Genomic DNA, 21,479 nt, shown 5'->3' with positions numbered 1-21,479 from the left:
TCCCCTACTTTAAGATCAAATATATAACCTAAACTGGTAGCATAGAAACGTTATAAATATTGTCTTTATGTTTATGTTTCACAATCAGGGCTATAGAGAGAATATAAGTTTTGAGCCCGGGATCCATTAATTGTGGGAGAAAAAAATTTGCAAAACATTATTGCTGAGCACCGGGTGGCCCTGAGACTACTCTCGAGTCTTAGTAGTAGAGTCTTAATCCTCTCGCTTTTAGTCAGTGTTCACCGGTGACATTCTTGTCGTATACTCCAGCTACCAGCTATTAAACTTGTCATACAGTCTTCAGAGTCTTGACTTATCGCCCTTGTCATACAGTCTTCAGAGTATTGACTTACCGGTCTTGTCATCCAACTAGAAAAATTTCATTTTTTATAATTTCTCTCTCCTTTTCTTGTTTGCAATATAATTTTATATTATTTTGTTGCACACTATTTATTTATCAGCTGTTTGCTTAGGCCTGAATATAAATTTTGTAATACCGTTACATTTTCTAACCTAACTTTCCAATTTTTTTTTTCGCTCTGCAGGAAACTCCAACTGATGCGACGGCAGTTATCAGCAGCAGCGGCGATGCAGCAACGGCCGATGAAATCGATGGCACCAACAACACCAACTCCACCACCCCCCAAATGCAGTCCAACTCCGCAACAACAGATGTAACGGCAGCAGCGGCGACCAGCGCCACAACCAGCGTAACGCTCGAAGGCGTTAGCAGTGAGGCAACAAATGTAGCAGTTAACAACACAACAACAACAACAGTAGCAGCAGACACAACAAAGGCAACAACAACTAGCGCTGAGTGTGACAATTAAACGGCAGGCAGGAAGAAGCGGCGCAAAGTGAAAGCAAAAGCAATTAGAGTATTGACTAAATAAGTACATATAAAGAAAATTTGTAGATATACATACATACATATACATAAATATATATATATACAAATATACCAATGGATGTATGCATGTGTAATAGATGTTGCACGATTTCAATTACTCGATGTTATAGCTACTATATAGTAAACTGAACTTTTGATCATGATGATGTTAATGATGATGATAATATTGTATTCGTGTCGTGGCCTTCAATGCCATTCGTAAGCACATTCGTGCGCATTCGTACATATGTACCTTGGTTGATAGGACATAGCAATGCATTTTGTAAAAGTAAATTATACAACAACAACAGCAACAATAACAATAATGATAACAATTATACATACATATATAAATATATACAAACATACATATTAATATTAATAAAAATCATATTCTATGTACGCAAAAAGTAAATTGCCAGCAAAAACTGCTTTACTAGCGAGCAAAAAAGAGTTAAAGAAGAAGCATTAAGTATGTGAAAAGGCGTATAAATTGTTTATGAAGTAAAGTGACACAAAATTATATACAAATACATATGTGTTTCATATATATATACTCGTATATAGACGCTTGCAGCCGACATTGCAATGTGAGCTTAATGGTTTTGTAGCAACAACAATGCTGGAGACTACTTTAGATTAGCCGGAAAAAGTGTTGCAGCAACAACAACGCTGTAGGCTACTTTAGATGAGTCGGAAAGAGTGTTGCAGCAACAACAATGTTTGAGACTACTTATTAGCCGCAAAAAGTGTTACAGCAACAACAATGCTTGTGACCACTTAAGCTTAGCCGAGGAAGTAGTTCCATACGTCAATGTGTGTCTATGAAGTTGGCCGCCAACCGCCCATGACAACTTTTTATATTCATATACATATGTATATAGCGCGTTTAGTGCATATTAAAGAAAATTATTGAAATGACGCGAATTTACGAGCTTTGTTTACTTTTGTAATTGAAGCCGCCACATTTAGCCGACAATTGAATTGACCGGCAAGCATTTTTGACTGTACAACTTTTATATAGGGATTTTTTGTGGACTTTTGTAAGGTTGCGCAAACGCAAATGGCAACTCAGCTAATGCGGATAGCAGGTCTTTACGCGACCTATAGGACAAAGCAGCATTTCTTCGTGGCAGTATTTTTGAATTTATACACAAACACACACACACATGTATATGCGCATATGTGTGCGGCATATAAACTTTTTACAAAAATCGCATTGCTCTCGTGACTGGCAGAGTAATTATATGTAATCAACTATATGTACTTTTACACAATTATAGCGAATGCGTGTTACAATAAATTTCACAAAACAACAAAAATCAGTACGCAAAAAAAACAACAAAATTAATAGAAATACTAAACTGATGTAAGTTTTTTCGACGAAACATACAAAAATACGTGCTCATGCGTACGTATATGTTTAGTAGGATAAGCGTTTATTTTGGGTCACGCTTATCCAAGTGAATTTTTGTAGCTAAAATAAATTGTAAATTAAATATAGAAGAGCTTAGTGTGAAGTGATATGATTATGATTGCAAGAAATACAAGCTGAAAAACAAACACAAAAACAAAGTGGTACTTTTTTTTGGAATGGTAAAGTGTTATGAAAGTCTGGTTGCGGCAAGTGAAATGGTATAAACGCACAGCGTTGATATGCGCGATAGAACTAGCAGCTCCGAAGTCGAAACAGTCAGCGAAAAAACGACGAGTTGTGTCACGAAAGGTATACGAATGCATAGAAGCGGCGTTGTTAAGCTGTCTAGCGGGCCAAAGCGACGAGCCTGTGGTCGAGTTAAAGCCAGTAAGTTGTTAAAATGTTGTTTACGCATTAAGTGTGAGGTTAGGTGTGAATTTTGTAATTTCAAATTCGTTGAACTTTTGCACTACTAGACTGCGCACCTACCCACTTAAGAATTTTTGGGTGTTTTTTGTTGTGAAATTCATTTGGTAAATGAAGTTATACAAATGTAAAGTGGAAATAAAACCTTTTTATAGCGTAGCTGATAAATGCGATTTTTTAAATATCGATTTTTTTTATTTGTGAGGCGCAAAATTTCGAAATAAAACGATTGTTAAGTGAGCCAAAGGCACGGGTTTTTCGTGGGATAAGCAATTAAAGAATTATAAAGTAAAATTTAAACAATAATAAAGATTAAGAAACAATAATAAAGATTAAAAAACAATAATAAAGATTAAAAAACAATATAATTGAGAGTTCAAAAATATTTATATAAAATTAAAAGTTTTTTTTTTATAAAAGTGGTGAAAAAAACTAAAAAATAAATTATTTTAAAAGGCGATGAAAAATTAAAAAAAAAATAAACGTAAAGGAAAAACATATTTAAGTTAAAAAAATTTAAAATAAAGGTAAAAAACTAAAATAAAAATAAATGGAAACAAATAAAAAAAAAAATATTTGGAAAAATGTAAAAATTATAAATAAAAAGAGTTAAAATAAAAATATTAAAATAAAAATCAATAAATAAATATACAAATTTAAAAATTAACAAAAACAATGAAATTAAAAAAAATAAGAATAAAATTATAAATAATTTAAATAAAACATAAAAAATTTAAATTTAAAAAATAATAAATTAAAATAAAAAAAAAATATTTAGAAAAATGTAAAATTTATAAATAAAAAGTGTTAAAATAAAAATATTAAATTAAAAATCAATAAATAAATATACAAATTTAAAAATTTAAAAATTAACAAAAACAATAAAATTAAAAAATAATAATAAAATTATAAGTAAAACAACTAAAAAATTAAAATTTATAAATTTATAAAATGTAATTTATAAAAATTAAAAAGAAAGAATATAAATAAAAATAAATGTAAATAAAAAAAAATGTTAAGTTAAAAAAATTAAAAATAAAAAGAAATAAAATAAAAATAAAAACAAACAAATTAATAAAAATAAAACTTTTGCATTTTAGTTTTGCATTATAAAAAAAAATATTTTAAAAAAATTATTTTTAAAAAATAAAATTTAAAAAATAAAATTAAAAAAAAAATCAAAAAATTACAAATAAAAAGAGTTAAAATAAAAATATAAAAAATATTAAAATAAAAATTAATAAATAGAAATAAATACAAAAATTTAAAATTATCGTAACAAATTAAAATTAAAAAAATAATAAATTTTTATTAATGAAAACAACTTAAAAATAAATATTTATAAATTTATATTTATAAAAAATTAAAAATTTTCATTTTATAAATAAATATGAAAAAATTATAAAAAATAGAATACTAACAATAAAATTATGAAATATATTTTTCTTAAAGTAAATTAAATATAAATTACAGTGGCGCAGCAAAAGACTGTTAAAATTTATAAAAAAATAATTAAAGTTAATGCAATTAGATACAACAAATCATAAAAAAATATAACCCAAATTATAATAAAAGTTAAATACAAAATCAGTTAACAATTTTTGGCATAAAAATTTAAAGTAAAATAAAAAATAATTTCTTAAAAAATAATTCAAATTAAATTAATTTAAAAAATTATAACCAAAAATTTTTTTTTTATTTTTTTTTTATAAAATTAAATTAAAAAGTTAATTACTAAAAGTAATAATTTTTAACATAAAAAATTAAAGTAAGATAATATTTATTTTCTGTTATAAAAATAATTTGATTTAAATTAAATTAAAACATTAAATACAAAACCAGCAAACAATTTTTAACAGAAAAATTTAAAATAAAATAAACTTTTTTATGCTATAAAAATAATTTTAACTAAATTAAAAAAAAAAATTATAACCTAAAATTAAATTAAAAATTTAAATTTAAAAACGAACATTTTTTACGTAAAAATTTAATGCAAGATAAAATTTTTTCGCATACATATACATACTTCTGCTACTACAATAGAAAATTTATTACAAAAAATTGTGTTCTTTTAAACAATTAAAAAAACTTAAACTTTAAAAAATTATTTAATTTCTCAAAATATCGTGCACTTGTAAACAATTCAAAAGAACTTCAAATAATTTAATAATAATATTTTTTACAAAGCAATAGCGATACTAATTTCAAATTAAAAAATTTCATATAAAAAAATAAAAAATAAACAATTACATTTTTTGGCTAAACTTTGCGACACTTAATAATAATTCCAGCCTGTTTTTCTATTTAAAATTTCTTATTGCAATTTTTAAACAAAATATTTTTTTAATGAAAAATGAAATGTAATAAACAATTTTTTTAAATTATACAATTAAACAAACAATCTAATTCGCCGTTTTTGATTAAAAATATTTGAAAAGAATGGAGAAAAAATAAAAAAATATAACATTTATTAAATTATAAAAATAAAAAAATATGTATTTTTAAATAATAAAATAAAGTATATAATTAAAAAAACATAAAATATAAAAAAAATATATTTTTAAATAATAAAATAAAATATATAATTAAAAAAAATTAAATAAAAAAAATATATATTTTTTTAAATAACACAGTTAAACAAACAATATTCTAAAAAAATATAAGTGGAAAATGCAGCTTCCACAATTTGCAATGGTTTCATAAAAAAATCTCACAAGCTTTACATACATACAACAGCCAACAACAGCTCACTTAACAATAATAAGTTTATTGAAATTATTGTGGTCACACAGCGTACTAAACAAAATAACGGTATTACAGGCGCAAGCAATTTATGTATATCAAAAAAAGCGGGCAGGAAGCTTAGAAAAATAAACAAAAAAATATTACAAATAAATTTTTTTTATAAAAATATTTATAACAAAACTAAGAAAAAATTTAAATTTAAAATAAAATTAATTTAAAATAAAATTAATTTGAAATAAAACTGAAAAAATTAAAACAAGAATAAAACACTATTACAGCTTTTAATTTTTTTTTTAATTTAAATAAATGTAACTAAATTAAAAATAAAACATTTAAAACCAAAATAAATTTGAAATCAAACTGAAAAAAATTAAATTAAAAAAAAATGTTTATTACAAAAAAATTGTAATATAATTTTTATTACAATTTTTAAAATTTTTTGTTTTAATGAAAAAAAATGTAAATAAAAATAAAAAATAATGTTAAAAAATTCGATATGAATCTAAAAAAAAAATAAAAATAAAAATAAATGTAAACTAATTAAAAATAAATAATAAAAAATATTAAAATTTCAAATAATCAGAGTTAAAATGAAAATAATAAAATATAAATAAAACTGTATAAATAGAAATACAAAAATTTAAAATAAACATAAAAAAATTTGAATTCAGTTCTACTTCAAATTTTGTTTATGTTTATATTATTAAAAGGTAAACAAAATTAAAAAAAAATCGAAATTAACCTAAAAATAATGTAAAATTACAAATAAAAAGGGTTAAAATAAAAATATAGAAATTTAATTAAATTGTCTAAATAGAAATACAAAAATTTTAAACAAACATAAAAAAATGTTAAAAAAAAAATCACAATTAAACTAAAAATAATGTAAAACTTACAAATAAAAAGGGTTGAAATAAAAATATAGAAATATTAAACAAAAATTAAAATTTAAAACTATTAAAAAAAATAAAATTTATAAATAGAAATAAAAAATTTAAATAAAACATAAACAATTTAAATTTAAAAAATAATAAATTAAAATAAAAAAAAAATGATTAAAATTAAAATATATAGTAACAAATTCCATTGAAGCCTAAAAAGTTTTTGTGGCAAATTATTGAAAGATAATGCAAAAAAGATTGGTTGCCTTTACATATATAAACTCATTTTAGCTACACAAATTTCTACTCAGTCAAGTGTGAAAATTCCACAAAATTTAAAATTTACATAAAAAAACAAAAAAAAACGCATTACGGCCAAACTTTTGTTCCACATAATTTTACTTGCAAAAATTAAAAAAAATCACAACTTCATTTTAATTGTTTTTCTTTTGTTAACCATTTTTCTATTAATAATTATGCACATGAATATGTTTTCGAAAAATCATAATTAATAATTAGCATTAAATAATACAATTGTATACACGCACTGGGCGTGGCTTTGCGCTTTTATTACAAATACTATTATTTTTATTAATATTAATATTATTATGTTATTATTATTATGATTATTATCAATATTAAAGCGAACGAGGAAAATGCAGTTCTATATACATACATATATAAAAGTAAATAATACTTAAGTATATAAGCGTGTAAACACGAAAGTGTAAGCATAGAAACATAACAAACAAAAAAAAATTAAATAAAATTAGAGAAAAGGCAAAAAGATATGTTTAATGTATGTACCAATTTAGTATGTAAAAGTAACACACACCCACACAAATACACAAGCGTATATAACAAATACAATTCAAAACGTTTATATATACATATATATATATATTTGTAATTAATAAATAATAAAACTAAACATGAAAATAAAGTGAAATAATTAAAGAAAAAATAAAGAGAAATTTGTTTGTTTACGTTAATAAGTGGTGGTTTGACTCCAGGTACGCGCCAGTCGCTGGAAGGGAGTCGGTGATGGTGCTGATGGTTTGACTCTGAGTACGCCATTGTTGATGGCTCCACTGTGAATGGCGGTCAGTGATTGTTGGCAGTTAGTTGCATCCGAAGTCTGGTCGCCGTATTGTCTGATATTCCTAGGAGGCGGTTCCGCTCCAAGCAGGTGACTGCAAGGATGATTTCTGCGAAAGCATACCAGATGGAACTGCCTGGAGAGGAGTTTATTATGCTTTTTAACTGGGCGCCTACTGGCCTCACTATGCAGGTGTTCGCCAGGAGATATCGAGAGGTATTCTGCCATAGTCCGGAGTGCAGTATTCTGACAGGTCTCTGAAGCTTCTTCAGCCGCGTTTCACTGCATCTAGGTGACCATATTGATGCTGCATAGTTAAGGACCGGCCGGCCGATTTCCTTGTAAGTTGCCAACAACGTTTTTTTATCCATTCCCACGTCCTCTACGGCGGTGCGTTCTCGTTGCGGACGCTGCTTGTCGTCGCATTAGTAGTTTTCTCTTTTCTTGCTAAGAAGGGAGCTGATTTTCGCTGCCATTCATGCGGCGTGCTGGATTTGTACCCAGAAAGTTAGTCTGGGGTCCGGTCCTAAGAATATCCGTTGTCGTTTGCATACTTATTTCCAGGGGTATGTGCTTATTTGTTAGCAGTAATAGCTCTGCTCTTTCCGTAGCGAGCTGGGGGGTAGCTGTGTGAGTCGAGCCAGGCTTGCGCACTTTTTCTGTGTCTCGTGCTGTAAATACTGCTGCAATGTCGTCCGCGTACCCAATTAAATACGATTCGCCTTGCATTTCGCACCACAGCTCTAAGGTAGTCGGGGATTTTAAAGCTTTTTTCGAGAGCGTCGATCATATCCACCTATCTAGCCCTGTTGAAGTCGTTTCGGAGATCTAAAGTCGCCAACAACACTATTATTTTGTATTTATGGCATTTACGCGGCTTCTACACTTTCAATGACCCATTCTATAGCGCCTAGTTTCTTACAGGATAAAATGGTATAAAGAGATCTTTATTTTGATTTTGATCGGTCAGTTTGTATAGCAACTACATATATGCTATAGTGGTCCGATCTCAACAACATATTCACCTTCGATAGTTACACCGATTTTGTTCATCTTAGGGGTGCTTGAAGTATCTTTCCCGAAAAAACGGTCTACGATGGATTGCGTGATAGCGCTGAATACCTATCGGTAGACAAACGATAGCAACACGACTACGAACCGTAAGTGGCGATTTCCGCGCGTTGAAAAAAATAATAAACCGTAGAAATCCGCAAGATCTCCGAGCCGTTCGATGCCAAACGAGGTGTCAGACAAGGCGACTCCCTATTGTGCGACTTCTTCAACTGCTGGAGAAAATAATTCGAGCTGCAGAGCTAAATCGAGAAGGCACAATCTTTTAAAAGAGTGTACAGCCGCTGGTGTACGCCGATATTGATATCATTGGCCTCAACAACCGCGCCGTCTGTTAGTGAACGAGGGCAAGACGAAATATCTCCTGTCATCGAAGAAACCCACGTCACTATTGACAGTCATAACTTCGGAGTCATAGATAATTTCGCCTATCTTAGAACCAGCATTAACACCAACAACAACAATGTCAGCTTCGAAATCCAACGCAGAATAACTCTTGCCAACATGTGCTACTTCGGGCTGAATAGGCAATTGAGAAGTAAAGTCCTCTCTCGACGAACAAAGACCAAATTCTACAAGTCACTCATCATCCCCGGCCGATGAGAATTAAGAGACATCGGCTTCGCTGGCTAGTTCATGTCGTTCGAAGGGATGAAAACACCCAAGCTCTGAGAGTATTCGACGCGATACCCGTCGGGGGAAATAGAGGAAGAGGAAGGCATCCACTTCTTTGTAAAGATCAGGTGGAGAAGGACTTGGCTACAATAGGAATGTCCAATTGGCGCCAAACAGCGAAAAGGAAGAACGAAAGAATTGTTGTAAACTCGACTATAACCACATAAGCGGTGTCTACGCCAATAAAGAAGAAGAATTCCGCATTTTTTGGTATGTTCACAGCTCGGAAGGAAATTTCCAAAAGCTGAGTAGCTTGAAAATGGCAAAATATTTCGCATAAAAATTCGATCTAGCATAACATAAAAAATTGAATTCCTTGCAGGTGTGTTATTTTTATTAAATCTGTATGTACAAAATCACTAGCTAACTATTCATATGTTGCTATAACGGTGCAAATTAACGTGCATACTTATGACTATATACAATGACTATACGAATTAGACTTAAAACTAGGGATCAATACAAACAAAAAAGTCACTAGGACGAGGCCAAAATATACGGACGTATGTCTTCCACATCGAGCAGCTGTTCGGGCGCAACATGCTCGCCGCACATCGGACACGCGTTCAGCTCCGAAAGTATTCTACAAAAATAAAAAGTTTTATTTTTATTATTATTATTTTTTTATTTTTATTATTATTATTTTTTTATTTTTATTATTATTATTTTTTTATTTTTATTATTATTATTTTTTTATTATTATTATTATTGTTTTATTTTTTTATTATTTTTTTATTTTTATTATTATTATTTTTTTTTATTATTATTATTATTTTTTTATTTTTATTATTATTATTATTTTTTTTTATTGTTATTATTTTTTTATTTTTATTATTATTATTATTTTTTATTTTTATTATTATTATTTTTTTATTATTATTATTTTTTTTTTATTTTTATTAGTATTATTTTTTTATTTTTATTATTATTATTTTTTTTTATTTTTATTATTATTATTTTTTTATTTTATTATTATAATTTTTTTTATTTTATTATTATTATTATTTATTTTTACACTCACTTTTCCATTTCGGCGCGAAAGCAAAGGAAATCACATTCCGGACACGAAGTCATTTGCTGTTTGATAATATGTTGACCCGTTGCTATACATATAGGTAGCGTCGTCTTGCAGCTGTGACAAGTCACCTCCATATTCGGCAAGTGGGTGCCACAAATCGGGCACTCCATTGTCTCGGCCTCAATGTCATCGCTCAGCATTTTGATGCCCTTCGGCGCTTTGCGTACGATAGACTCGATTTTCTTCGCATAACGCGCATCCAGCTGATGCCGATAATCGGGACGCATCAGCATCGAGGCGTACAGAAAGGCGGACTTCTTCAAGCCAGCGCGATGACATTCGATTACGGTCGAGGTGAGAATCGGCACAATATCTGCAAGTATATGAAACTTATAGCATAACAGTTAATACATAATTTAAGCATTGAACGCACGTTCCGGAAATTGCGAGATGTTGGCAGCGACCTGCACCAACAGCTTGGCAGCTAGCAGATGATTGCCGAGCTTCACGTGTATGCGCACCAAAGTGTAGCGATGCAGGAGTATCAGATTGTGGCGCATATCCGCCGACACCGCCAAATTATTGCGACGCAACTCTTGGTACATGGAGAAGAGCATGTCGCGCGCTGTCTTATAATTGCCGGCTATTTGCTCCTGATTCGCCACAATGACCGCCGTCTTGGCGGCGTCTTTGTAATGCTTGCGCGCCATATATAAGCGGAACAGATAGCGCGGATCTTTGGGCACGCCGTCCACTTCGCCCAACAGGAATTCAATCAACTGTGTGGCGAGCTGTTCATTATTCGACGTCGCCACACAGTCGATGGCCAGTGAGAGCGCTTGCGTCTCTTCGTTGCTAAAAGCGGATGCTTTCAGCAAAAAGCGCAGCGCCTTGCTGAACTCGCGCGCCAAAAAATAATACTTGCCAGCCAAGAGTGTATACTTTTCCGCCTCGAAGTAATGCGCCAGCGCGAGATAATCACTGGACTTGGCATTCTCGTAGCGTTGCAGCAGTTCACCATGCTGTTTGAGTTTGTTGTGACGCTGCGCGAGTGCGAACGCCTCCTCCAAACAGCCGCAAATGACTAGAAATTGTAGCGCCTGCTCTATGTCGCCGATTTTCTGATAGAATTTCGCCAGCATCTTGGCCGCCTCCATGGAGCGTGACTCGAGCACAATTTCGGACGCCGCATGCGGATCGACCAAGTGATCCAGATAGATGCGCACGCAGGCGTCCAAATCGCCGGCAATGCGATAGCTATTGATAGCCTCTTGATATTGTCCATCCGCTTCCTTGGCCTTGGCGTAGGCGGCGTGTAGTTTGGTGCTCTGCACCTGTGGCAATATCTGATTGGCTTTGTGCCACATTTTCAGATTGATGTAATGGCTGCAGGCCTCATCGTAGTATTCGCCGCGCTCATACAGGCCAGCGGCTTCGGTATAGTGACCGACGGTAGCCAGCAGTTCCGCGCAATCAAAGAGCAATTGTTTGTCATTCAGTTCGACGGCATATTGTATCTGTGGATAAACACGAGAAAGATGTATATAAAATGTACCGTTATAAATATGGAGTATTTACACCGCGTCGGAAATCTCCAGCACGTATCGAAGTGCGCGCTATGCCCATTTTGCATTGACGCACATGATCCTCATATTCCGGCGAGTCGTTCGTCAGCTCGTCTTCGTGGTCATTAATCAGATCTTCTTTGTAGCCCTTTTCATAATGATACAAGGCATCAGCGTAGTTGCCACTAGAAATATTTTGGTAAAAATTATTACGAGTTTATGTCTACAAATCTCTTTATTCTATAACTATTCGACGAAAATTGGTCCCATATGAAGCCAATTACCTTTCAGCAGACATTCAAGGATTGCTAAGTGCAGCGTTCGGGATTTTTTGGTATTGGAAATGTTTTCTGCCGAAACAATAACAAGCAAAACAAGACGGTTGTGCTAGGAAGTACAAGATCTCGTCATGGAAACCCCCCAAGGACCATACTCGGAGTAATTTGGGATAGCAGACTAACGGGGAAACTCTATGTGGAGAAGAGGGTAAAAAAGGCCACTGGTGCTCTATACGCATGTAAGAAGATACCAGGGTTTACATGGGGCGGTCACCAGTTGCCTCTATATAAGCAAAGCAGTCGCCGTGTCTGGCCAGTGCTTGGGTGACTGTCGCGCCGCGATGTGATGCGATTTGAAAGCCACGAAGTAAATTCGCGCGAAGCTGGCAGCCAGTTGCCTCTATATAAGCAAAGCAGTCGCCGTGGCTGGCCAATGCTAGGGTGACTGTCGCGCCGCGATGTGATGCGATTTGAAAGCCACGAAGTAAATTCGTGCGAAGCTGGCAGCCAGTTGCCTCTATATAAGCAAAGCAGTCGCCGTGTCTGGCCAGTGCTTGGGTGACTGTCGCGCCGCGATGTGATGCGATTTGAAAGCCACGAAGTAAATTCGCGCGAAGCTGGCAGCCAGTTGCCTCTATATAAGCAAAGCAGTCGCCGTGTCTGGCCAGTGCTTGGGTGACTGTCGCGCCGCGATGTGATGCGATTTGAAAGCCACGAAGTAAATTCGCGCGAAGCTGGCAGCCAGTTCCCTCTATATAAGCAAAGCAGTCGCCGTGTATGGCCAGTGCTTGGGTGACTGTCGCGCCGCGATGTGATGCGATTTGAAAGCCACGAAGTAAATTCGCGCGAAGCTGGCAGCCAGTTCCCTCTATATAAGCAAAGCAGTCGCCGTGTCTGGCCAGTGCTTGGGTGACTGTCGCGCCGCGATGTGATGCGATTTGAAAGCCACGAAGTAAATTCGCGCGAAGCTGGCAGCCAGTTGCCTCTATATAAGCAAAGCAGTCGCCGTGTCTGGCCAGTGCTTGAGTGACTGTCACGCCGCGAGGTGATGCGATTTGAAAGCCACGAAGTAAATTCGCGCGAAGCTGGCAGCCAGTTGCCTCTATATAAGCAAAGCAGTCGCCGTGTCTGGCCAGTGCTTGAGTGACTGTCGCGCCGCGATGTGATGCGATTTGAAAGCCACGAAGTAAATTCACGCAAAGCTGGCTGCCAGTTGCCTCTATATAAAGCCTCAAAGCAGACACCGTGCCTGCGAAAGTACAGCTCTTGGCCGGATAAAATCTGCATCGATTCCGATAACGTAGAACCGCTGCCAGTAAAGAATACAACTGCTCGCTGCTCTCTGCATAACGGGAGCACTAAAAACCCGCTCTGAAGGCTGCACTTAAAAGATTACTCATCCTACCAATAAATTGACACTGCAATAGAAAGCTCGGCAGTGTAATCAGCTGCAAGATTGCTGACGTTAGTTGAATTTTCCATAAGAACCTTCGGACATGGCGAGATACGTAGGCGGTCGGTGGATAAGATAGACCACATACCCTCCCACTTTATCTGGTAGAGAGGGTTTCAAGTCTCGCTAAAAGAGTGTGGATGGCGCTGGGGCACGCGACACACGAGTGGAACTTTTAACTTACATATAGGCGGATAAAAAATGGCTGATGGAGTTGGTACCGAGATAAATTGCGCAGAACTAAATCTCGAGCGACCATTCAAGCTGCCGGAATACTGCGGTATTTTCCAGGAGGAAGTCTTTGCGGTCAGGAAAGCCGTATGGGCATTGCTAACAATAACATTTGTAGAAAGTGCAGTGAAGTAGGCATGGGGGAGACGCTGGAACACCTGCTCTGCTTATGTCCTGTCTTATCTGGAACTCGGCTTAGACATCTAGGAGCTGCGCAGTTCAAGGGACAGGATGAACGATTCTCACAATAGTCGGTTCTACGCAGTGGAATTGACTCGGATTTTATCCAGCGAAGGGCTGTTCGAATATCTAACACCGTATAGATCGGAAAGATCAATCGGACTGTATGAAGCATAAGAATTAAATAACTTCACAAAAAGGATTGCCAGTCTTCACGACGTAAACTTCAGTTTGTATTGCAAAGGACCTATAGGACTATATATGACGTGACAGACACTAGTGTAACCTAACCTATATACTAAACTGGACCGTTACCACAACAGTCGGGTCTACGTAAACGGAACGGATTTTTATTCGGCCAAGGACTATAAACTGGCAGATTTCTGCGGCTACAACAACAAGAACATCTATACTGGTTCGATATCGGTGGTACCGACAGAGAGCAGCTTTTTAAGGAGAAAAGGACGTGTGCAAAATCTCGGAGCGACATCTCAAAAATTGAGAGACCACTTCGTGTATGTACAGACGGAAAGATAAGATATTTTGAAGGTTTTCCGACGTTTCCTTCGTGTTGGTACAAACTTGGCGAACTTCGTACATCCTGCTCAAGATATAAAAGCCAATCGGAAGGGGAATACCCAAAACTAACTTAACAACTACCCTGACCGCCTATTTTGGGAACTTTGTTTCGAGAAAATAAAGTCCTACTTATTCGTTCTGACGAAATCGGGTCAATATAACCGGAATGCTACAACAATAGCAACTTCATAGTATAAACACCCAACTTCACGACGTAAAAAAAAAAACTGAGCAACTTCATGTTCAAGTAAATGCTCGTTACTATCAACTCACGTGAACTCCAACTGCTGCGCATATTCACGCGCGATAAAGGGCACCTCATCTGGTTCGTATTTATGCGCCAACAACAATGCCTGCTCCCACTGCAATAAATCACGGCAAATTTCGAGCGCTTCTTTGGTATATGAGCCGCGTAAAAAGTTATCTTTCGCTTCATCATATTTCCCCAACAGAAGGCAACAGAAACCAGTTAGCATAGTTACATCCTCAATGTAGCGCATATTCTCCAAGGCGCTGACCATAGCGGCATCGGCGATATGCCGATAACCACGTAAGGCTGTAATATAAACGCAGTAAGAAAACAAAACCACATACGAGTGTGAACACTGCTTACCGATATCTGGTTCCAAATCGGCTATCGCTTGCTCACCGAATTCCAACCAACCGGAACGCGCATTCATACGCTCGCAAGTCTTGTAGGCCTCCACGTAGTTTTTAAGACTCAAAAGCGTTTTTAAATTGACACTAGGACTAATGCTCGGTGTAACGAGGTGTGTGGACAGCGTCTGAGTAGCATATTGACCGCCATCGATGTGTAGCACCATTTCGCCGTCGCACAACATCAACGGCAATTGCGCCGCATTCAATTTGCTTTCGCCAATTTTCAACGTATGTTTACCTAACGAAGCGCAGTGAGAGGTAAATCATAAGCTATGATATACTAACTTTATACGAAGTTTTTTACCTTTCACCGAGTAACGCACGAAGACGTGGGTGGTCACCGATTTAGTGTCGAAGGTTATAAATACGTGCTGCTGGGCTACATCCCATAAGCAGCCTTCGCATTTTTTTGGAAAGTCCGTTATAATGATAGCTTCCTCTAAAGCCTGCAAATATAATACAAAAAAAATTTACTCACACACTTACATAAATAAATTTTTTATTGTTGCTACGTGTGAACCGTCATTAAATTACCGGCAGAAAAACATAACCTTGACCATGCTCATCCACAAATATTATTTTCGTGCCCTCCGTATCGGTATATAGCTTTCGTATGCCCATATTATGAGAGTATTTAGTGCAGACATCCCATTTATCCAGCGAAAAGTATATAAGATGACCGAGCTATAAGCAAAAACGTTTAAAACATAACTGTATTTGAGTTGGTAACTATTTTGACTCACATCGGTGGCGAATATTAGGAATTCTTGCGTCAAACAGAAGCACGTGATCACAGCTTCGTTGAGCGCCGCCAATGCGGTTGGGAATGTTTGCGAAAGCTTATCCTTGACATTCGGATTATCCGTTACGATTGCTTGCAATGACAAGCGTGGGCCGCATAGTGCCGCGCAGTAATCGGCGTTCAAGCCAAATACAGTAATGGGTGCAGGAAAATCACGCTCGCTGAGTAACTGCGGCTGATCGCCCAACGTCTTACCTAGGTCATAGAACCAAACGTGATTGTCGAGCCCGGTTGCAAGATGATATGGGCCGATTGCCAGGAAACTAGGCTCGTCAACTAGACTCAGACGATATGGTATAGGTTTGGACGACTGAAAAATTTTTGTTTTGGAATTAAAATAATATATTTTTAAAATGAAAAATTGCAACCTTCTCCGGCGAGTAGACGTAAATAGACACCTCTGACAAGCTGCTCAAAATAGCAATGCGCGGCGCTGACACGGCATACAGCACCGTTAGTTTGGTAACATATATATAAACTGTGCCAGCCATGGAGGTGACAGCTAGTAATTGCCCATCACTGGACCAGTCGATCATTTGCACACCCGAATGGTCAGGCACGGTTATGATTTTTTCGGTTTCTTGTAAGTTCGTAATTGAATGGATTTTTATGCTACAAAAAAAATTTGATTTAATATTAAATGTGTTTTTACAACTTTGACAACTAACGGTACTCACGTATCATCGCCACACGACGCTACTATATCCAATGATGGACAGTATGCGACACCAGTTAGTTCCTCTTTATGATTCTTCACTTGCCACAATTCTTGTCCGACATCGCGTGGATGCGTTGATATTGCCACAACATGCCCATTCGAGAAACCCAACAAAATATAACCATCACCAAACCATTTGTGCTGCAACAACGAACCGTAACGGTTTTGAAAACCCAGCTCTGTTGGCGCATCCGGTTCAGGTAAATAGTACAGAAACAAAGTACGCTTGCCAATAATCATGCTAACGGTATTTTCACCACCACCACCAGCACCAGTACCAGCACCAACACCACTTACACTACCGCTCGCATCGCCCAAACTACCATTACTGCCACTGACACGCTCCTCACTAGCCATTTGTGCGAAATACATATCAGTGGGCGCATCGCGCAATTGCACCACACGCACTGTGTCACCAGCTTCATTACTTAAACTAAAACTTTTATCATCTGAGCCGAGCGCTAGTAAATTTTGTGCCGACCATGCGCCACAGGTTATGCGCTTATTGTGTTTACCCAAAATCGGTGTACGCTTGCCTGAGCGATGGTTATAAATAGCCAAATTGCCACGCGCTGTGCCCACAGCCAGCACTTGTTCCTGCTTGGCCCACACTATACAAGTGAGCGGATCGCGCAAGCCTGATTCAATGGTCGTTTTTAATTGTGTGCTGGCATCCCATATGGTGATGACCGGCGTGCTGGCGTTAATAATACCCAATAGGTCGCCACAATTATCCCAAGCAAAACCGGAACATAATCTAAATATATAGAAATATTTTATGTTTATGAAATAATACACAAAATTGTGGTACTTTTACCCAGCTAACAGTAAACGTTCAACCAATTGGCCTTGGCGATTGAATATCGCCACTGAACCGTCCGAACCAGTGGTAGCCAATAGGCCACCCAAGGCACCTTTTTGCCAAATAAAATAAACGTCACCAGGCCCATGTGGGTCATCGAATTTGTACAGCAATTTGTCGAATGACATTGCAAATCGTAGTTTTCGACGTATATCGTTAAAGTTGTGTTTGTAGTTAGACAAACGTTGACCCAAGAAAACTCACTCCAATACGCCGCGTCTGAAAAATTTTTAAAAATATATATTTTTTTTTAATTTCTTTGTTTTCAAAACTCTTTACATTTACATTTACGTACATTTTTCAATTGCTATCTTTAACCATTCATGAAAACTGCAGCTCTAAAATTTCCTCATTAAATATGCATATGTGTGTATAGCATTTTTAATTACAGTGTTTTTCCACTTTTTCGTGCACATTATACCATTTTTACTGGGTGTACAGTTGTTGTTTATAATTATTTTGTCTTCAAAACACAACTCAAATATTTTTTGAATTACCAATATAATTTTTAATCCGAATAATTCATCCGCAAAATTTTAAAACAATTTTACAGAAATTTTTTTCGTTTGTTTTGTTCGCTCATTCTGTTGACGCTCAGGTTGCTAAGCAACAAGTGAATTTTTGTAAGATGTTGAGAACAGAAACCAGAAGCAAAAATGCGAAGACCTTAACCCTATGAGATATTGGCCTCACTGAATTATTAATAATGCAATTACTTACAATTGTATAATTCGTATTGAATACATAAAATATTAGTAATTTAATCATGAAATTGTGATATAAAATTAGGCTGGGATTTAGAAAAGCATCCCCCGGGTTAGTATGGGTACGTACGGATAGAGGTAGTTATACAGTTTAAGATTGGTTGCTGCTGACTTTTGGTTTGGATTAATTGTGATATCACAATCCCATTCATATGGATTCTGATATCTTATTTTTTAAATGAATTTAATTTAATTTTAAAATAAGAACAAGCCACAATAAAAAACTGGCATTACTTATAATTTCTGTTTACATTTTTTGCGAATGTCAACAAAACACAACCCTTATAATTACTTTTGTTTTCTTGTTATCTTTTTTACACGGAACAGCTGATTTGGGCATTACTCATACGTCAGTACGGTTTGCAACGAAAATTACTATTCTCCTAAATATTTGGAAATTTTATTGACAAATTAATTAATGTAAAAATGTCTGACGATTTACCAGACAAATTCGATTTGATCGTTATTGGTACTGGATTTCCGGAAAGTTGTGTGGCTGCTGCTGCAAGTCGTATAGGAAAAACCGTTTTACATATCGATCCTAATGAATATTATGGTGGTGTTTGGGCGTCTTTTAATTTGGAATCATTCTGTGCTCTTTTGGAACAAGGCGGTAACAAAGAACTACGCAATGCTAGTCAGAAATGGCACGTGGCTGAGACACTTAAAGTAGCGGAAGCTGAATCGGATACTGTAGCAGGCGAGACCAACATAAAGACTGATGCTGCCAAGCAAAATGTGCTAGACTGGTCGCGCGAAACATTGCTACAACAATCGCGACGTTTCAATTTAGATTTAAGTCCAAAGATTCTCTATTCTGCTGGACGTTTGGTGCAGTTACTTGTATCTTCGAATATTTGTCGCTATGCAGAATTCCGTGCAGTAGATCATGTGTGCACGCGATTTCAAAATAACATAATCAATGTGCCTTGCTCACGCAGTGATGTGTTCAACACTAAAGATTTGAACATCGTAGAAAAACGACTACTCATGAAATTCTTAACGCTCTGCATGACTTATGGTGAAGACAAAACCGACGAAGATGCCTTACAATTTCGTGGCAAAACATTCCGTGAATATTTGCAGGAACAGAAGGTTACCGAAAAGATTAGTATTTGTGTAATGCAAGCGATTGCAATGTGCAACGATGACACTTCCTTCGAGGAGGGAATGGCGCGTACACAACAGTTTCTCAATAGTCTCGGACGTTACGGTAATACACCGTTCCTATTTCCCATGTATGGTTGTGGTGAAATACCACAATGCTTCTGTCGCCTCTGCGCAGTATTTGGTGGTATTTACTGTTTGAAACGACAAATTGACGATATCAACATCGAAGCGGATACCAATATAGCGAGTGTGGTACTAGAAGGCAAAACTATAAAAGCGCAACATGTCGTTAGTGCGCCAGGACATTTGCCTAATGCATTCCTACAACGAAATGTGGGCGTTTATGGGCAAGCTGAATTGGTAAATTCACTCTCTCGTGGTATTTTTTTGTCTGCTACACCATTGGGCTCAGAAGAGTTGAATTCCGGTGGCGGAGGCGTAAATTTACTTAGACTTTTGGCGGGCACGCAGGAAGCTATACTTATACAGCTTTCGCATTTTTCTGGCACCTGTCCTAAAGGAGTATGTAAGTGTTGGCGCCTAAAATTATAGACATATTTTGCATACGAAATCTTTAATAATTTTTTTCTTGATTTCAGTTCTCTTTCATATTACGACAACTGCGCAAAGCGATCAGCCCGCGCAGGATCTGGCGCCTTTTGTTTCACAAGTATTCAATCCCGACGACGAAAATGCGCCAAAGTTACTATACTCGGCTTACTTCACAATTATGGGACGCGAACGTACTTCGGCTACTCCAAATGTAGATGTATCCACGACCATATTTTGCACCAGCACACCGTATTATGAATTAGATTACGATAAATCTATAATCAGTGCACGTGAGATCTTCGCTAAATTGTACGCAGATGCGGAATTCCTGCCACGTGCACCCGATCCAGAAGAGATTGTGATTGAGGGCGAAGATCCACGCGCGCTGAGTGAAAATAGTTTGCCGGATGATTTACGTGAACAGTTGCGTGAGCTGGAAAATTCAGCTGAAAATATGGATATTGAAGATACAGATGCTGCGCAAGCTGGTGAGTGCACTCAAGAGGATGCGGAAACACAAAACATGGATGCAGATTAAAAAAAATTATGCTCGCGAATGCAGTGAAGAAAAAGAAATGCTTTTGAAATATTACGCGTACACCACAACCATAAAACTATATTATCGTACCTTTAAGTAATATTATATATACGCTATATACATTCATACATCAATGTATACTTATTTGCTTTGTATAATTTTTTTACAAAATTTGAAATTTGCACATAAAATTAAAATTATGCACTACAACGAATGATTTGCGCGTCTTTCATTACTTAGTCATATATTATAGCGAAACCTGTCCTGTATAGCTATAAATATCGAGGTACGCGAATCAGTCCCTCAGTTTTTGAGATATCGATCTGAAATTTTTCAGTTGCCTTTTTCTCCCTAATATGCGTCTTATTTGTTGAAATCGCCAATATCGGATAACTATAGCATATAGCTGCAATGCAAAATGAATGTTCGTAATCAAGTTTTTGTATAGAAATTTTTTTTATTTAACGAGATATCTTCACCAAATTTGGCATGAATTATTATCCAAGACAACGCTATATTGTTGGAGGAAAATTTTTCAATTTGAATTGCTATAGCATATAGCTGCCATACAAACTGATTGTTCAAAATCAAGTTATTGTATGAAAAACTTTTTTATTTGACTAGATATCTTCACGAAATTTAGTATGAATTATTTTCCGAGACAACGCTGTAATATCCGATGAAAATTTTCTTTTCCAATTCCCACGACAGCCGGTTCACAATTCCCACGACAGCCGGTTCTACGCACCGGAATTGACTCGGATTTTATCCGACCAAGGGCTGTCCTTTCGGCGATCTAACCCCGTTTGGATCGGTAAGCATTAATATGTGTTTGTCGTCATTAGAGCAACGCCTTGCAGCAGGGTTGCTCCGTATCCTCCTGACTCGTGCTGGCATTGAGTCCAACCCGGGCCCGGAGGAATTTTTCTGCTGCGTCTGCGCTAAAAGGCTCCATCCAAACTCCAC

The 21,479-nt window shown here is 35.7% G+C and overlaps 3 protein-coding genes across 6 annotated transcripts in view; 2 read left to right on the top strand and 1 right to left on the bottom strand.

Annotated features, from left to right (window-relative positions):
* The window catches only part of LOC105226277 (uncharacterized), a 314,083-nt gene extending 311,872 nt beyond the window's left edge, over positions 1-2,211 (top strand). For all 4 annotated transcript variants that reach the window (XM_049452483.1, XM_049452485.1, XM_049452482.1 and 1 more), the window contains one exon: positions 546-2,211. In XM_049452483.1, the coding sequence (XP_049308440.1) occupies positions 546-830 (285 nt within the window). In that variant the 3' untranslated portion in view covers positions 831-2,211. The remainder of the gene's footprint in view (positions 1-545) is intronic.
* A 7,304-nt stretch (positions 2,212-9,515) lies between these two features.
* On the bottom strand, positions 9,516-18,158 carry LOC105226278 (WD repeat-containing protein 19). Its single transcript, XM_049452491.1, has 13 exons — positions 17,845-18,158; positions 17,505-17,768; positions 16,647-17,444; positions 16,338-16,581; positions 15,911-16,279; positions 15,702-15,851; positions 15,472-15,613; positions 15,121-15,405; positions 14,781-15,063; positions 11,800-11,971; positions 10,655-11,738; positions 10,225-10,594; positions 9,516-9,786 (listed from the first exon to the last, which is right to left on the bottom strand). The coding sequence occupies exons 2-13, from the start codon at positions 17,675-17,677 to the stop codon at positions 9,681-9,683; spliced, it is 4,176 nt and encodes a 1,391-aa protein (XP_049308448.1). The 5' UTR covers positions 17,678-17,768; positions 17,845-18,158; the 3' UTR covers positions 9,516-9,680.
* A 473-nt stretch (positions 18,159-18,631) lies between these two features.
* LOC105226280 (rab proteins geranylgeranyltransferase component A) lies at positions 18,632-20,727 on the top strand. The gene is made up of 2 exons (XM_011205105.4): positions 18,632-19,949; positions 20,023-20,727. Exons 1-2 carry the CDS (start codon positions 18,740-18,742, stop codon positions 20,511-20,513), a joined length of 1,701 nt encoding a protein of 566 aa, XP_011203407.2. The 5' UTR covers positions 18,632-18,739; the 3' UTR covers positions 20,514-20,727.
* Positions 20,728-21,479: the final 752 nt, after the last annotated feature.

Source organism: Bactrocera dorsalis, chromosome 3 (assembly GCF_023373825.1).
Source record: "Bactrocera dorsalis isolate Fly_Bdor chromosome 3, ASM2337382v1, whole genome shotgun sequence".
NCBI classification, from domain to species: Eukaryota; Metazoa; Arthropoda; class Insecta; order Diptera; family Tephritidae; genus Bactrocera; species Bactrocera dorsalis.
This window is presented reverse-complemented; position numbering and strand designations above follow the sequence as displayed.

Coding starts and splice junctions, on each gene's coding strand:
- LOC105226280 (XM_011205105.4), top strand. CDS start 18,740: ATGTCTGACGATTTACCAGACAAATTCGATTTGATCGTTATTGGTACT. Junction 19,950..20,022: donor CACCTGTCCTAAAGGAGTAT/GTAAGTGTTGGC, acceptor TCTTGATTTCAG/TTCTCTTTCATATTACGACA.
- LOC105226278 (XM_049452491.1), bottom strand. CDS start 17,677: ATGTCATTCGACAAATTGCTGTACAAATTCGATGACCCACATGGGCCT. Junction 15,406..15,471: donor CGTGCGTTACTCGGTGAAAG/GTAAAAAACTTC, acceptor GCGCTTCGTTAG/GTAAACATACGTTGAAAATT. Junction 10,595..10,654: donor CATCTCGCAATTTCCGGAAC/GTGCGTTCAATG, acceptor ATATACTTGCAG/ATATTGTGCCGATTCTCACC.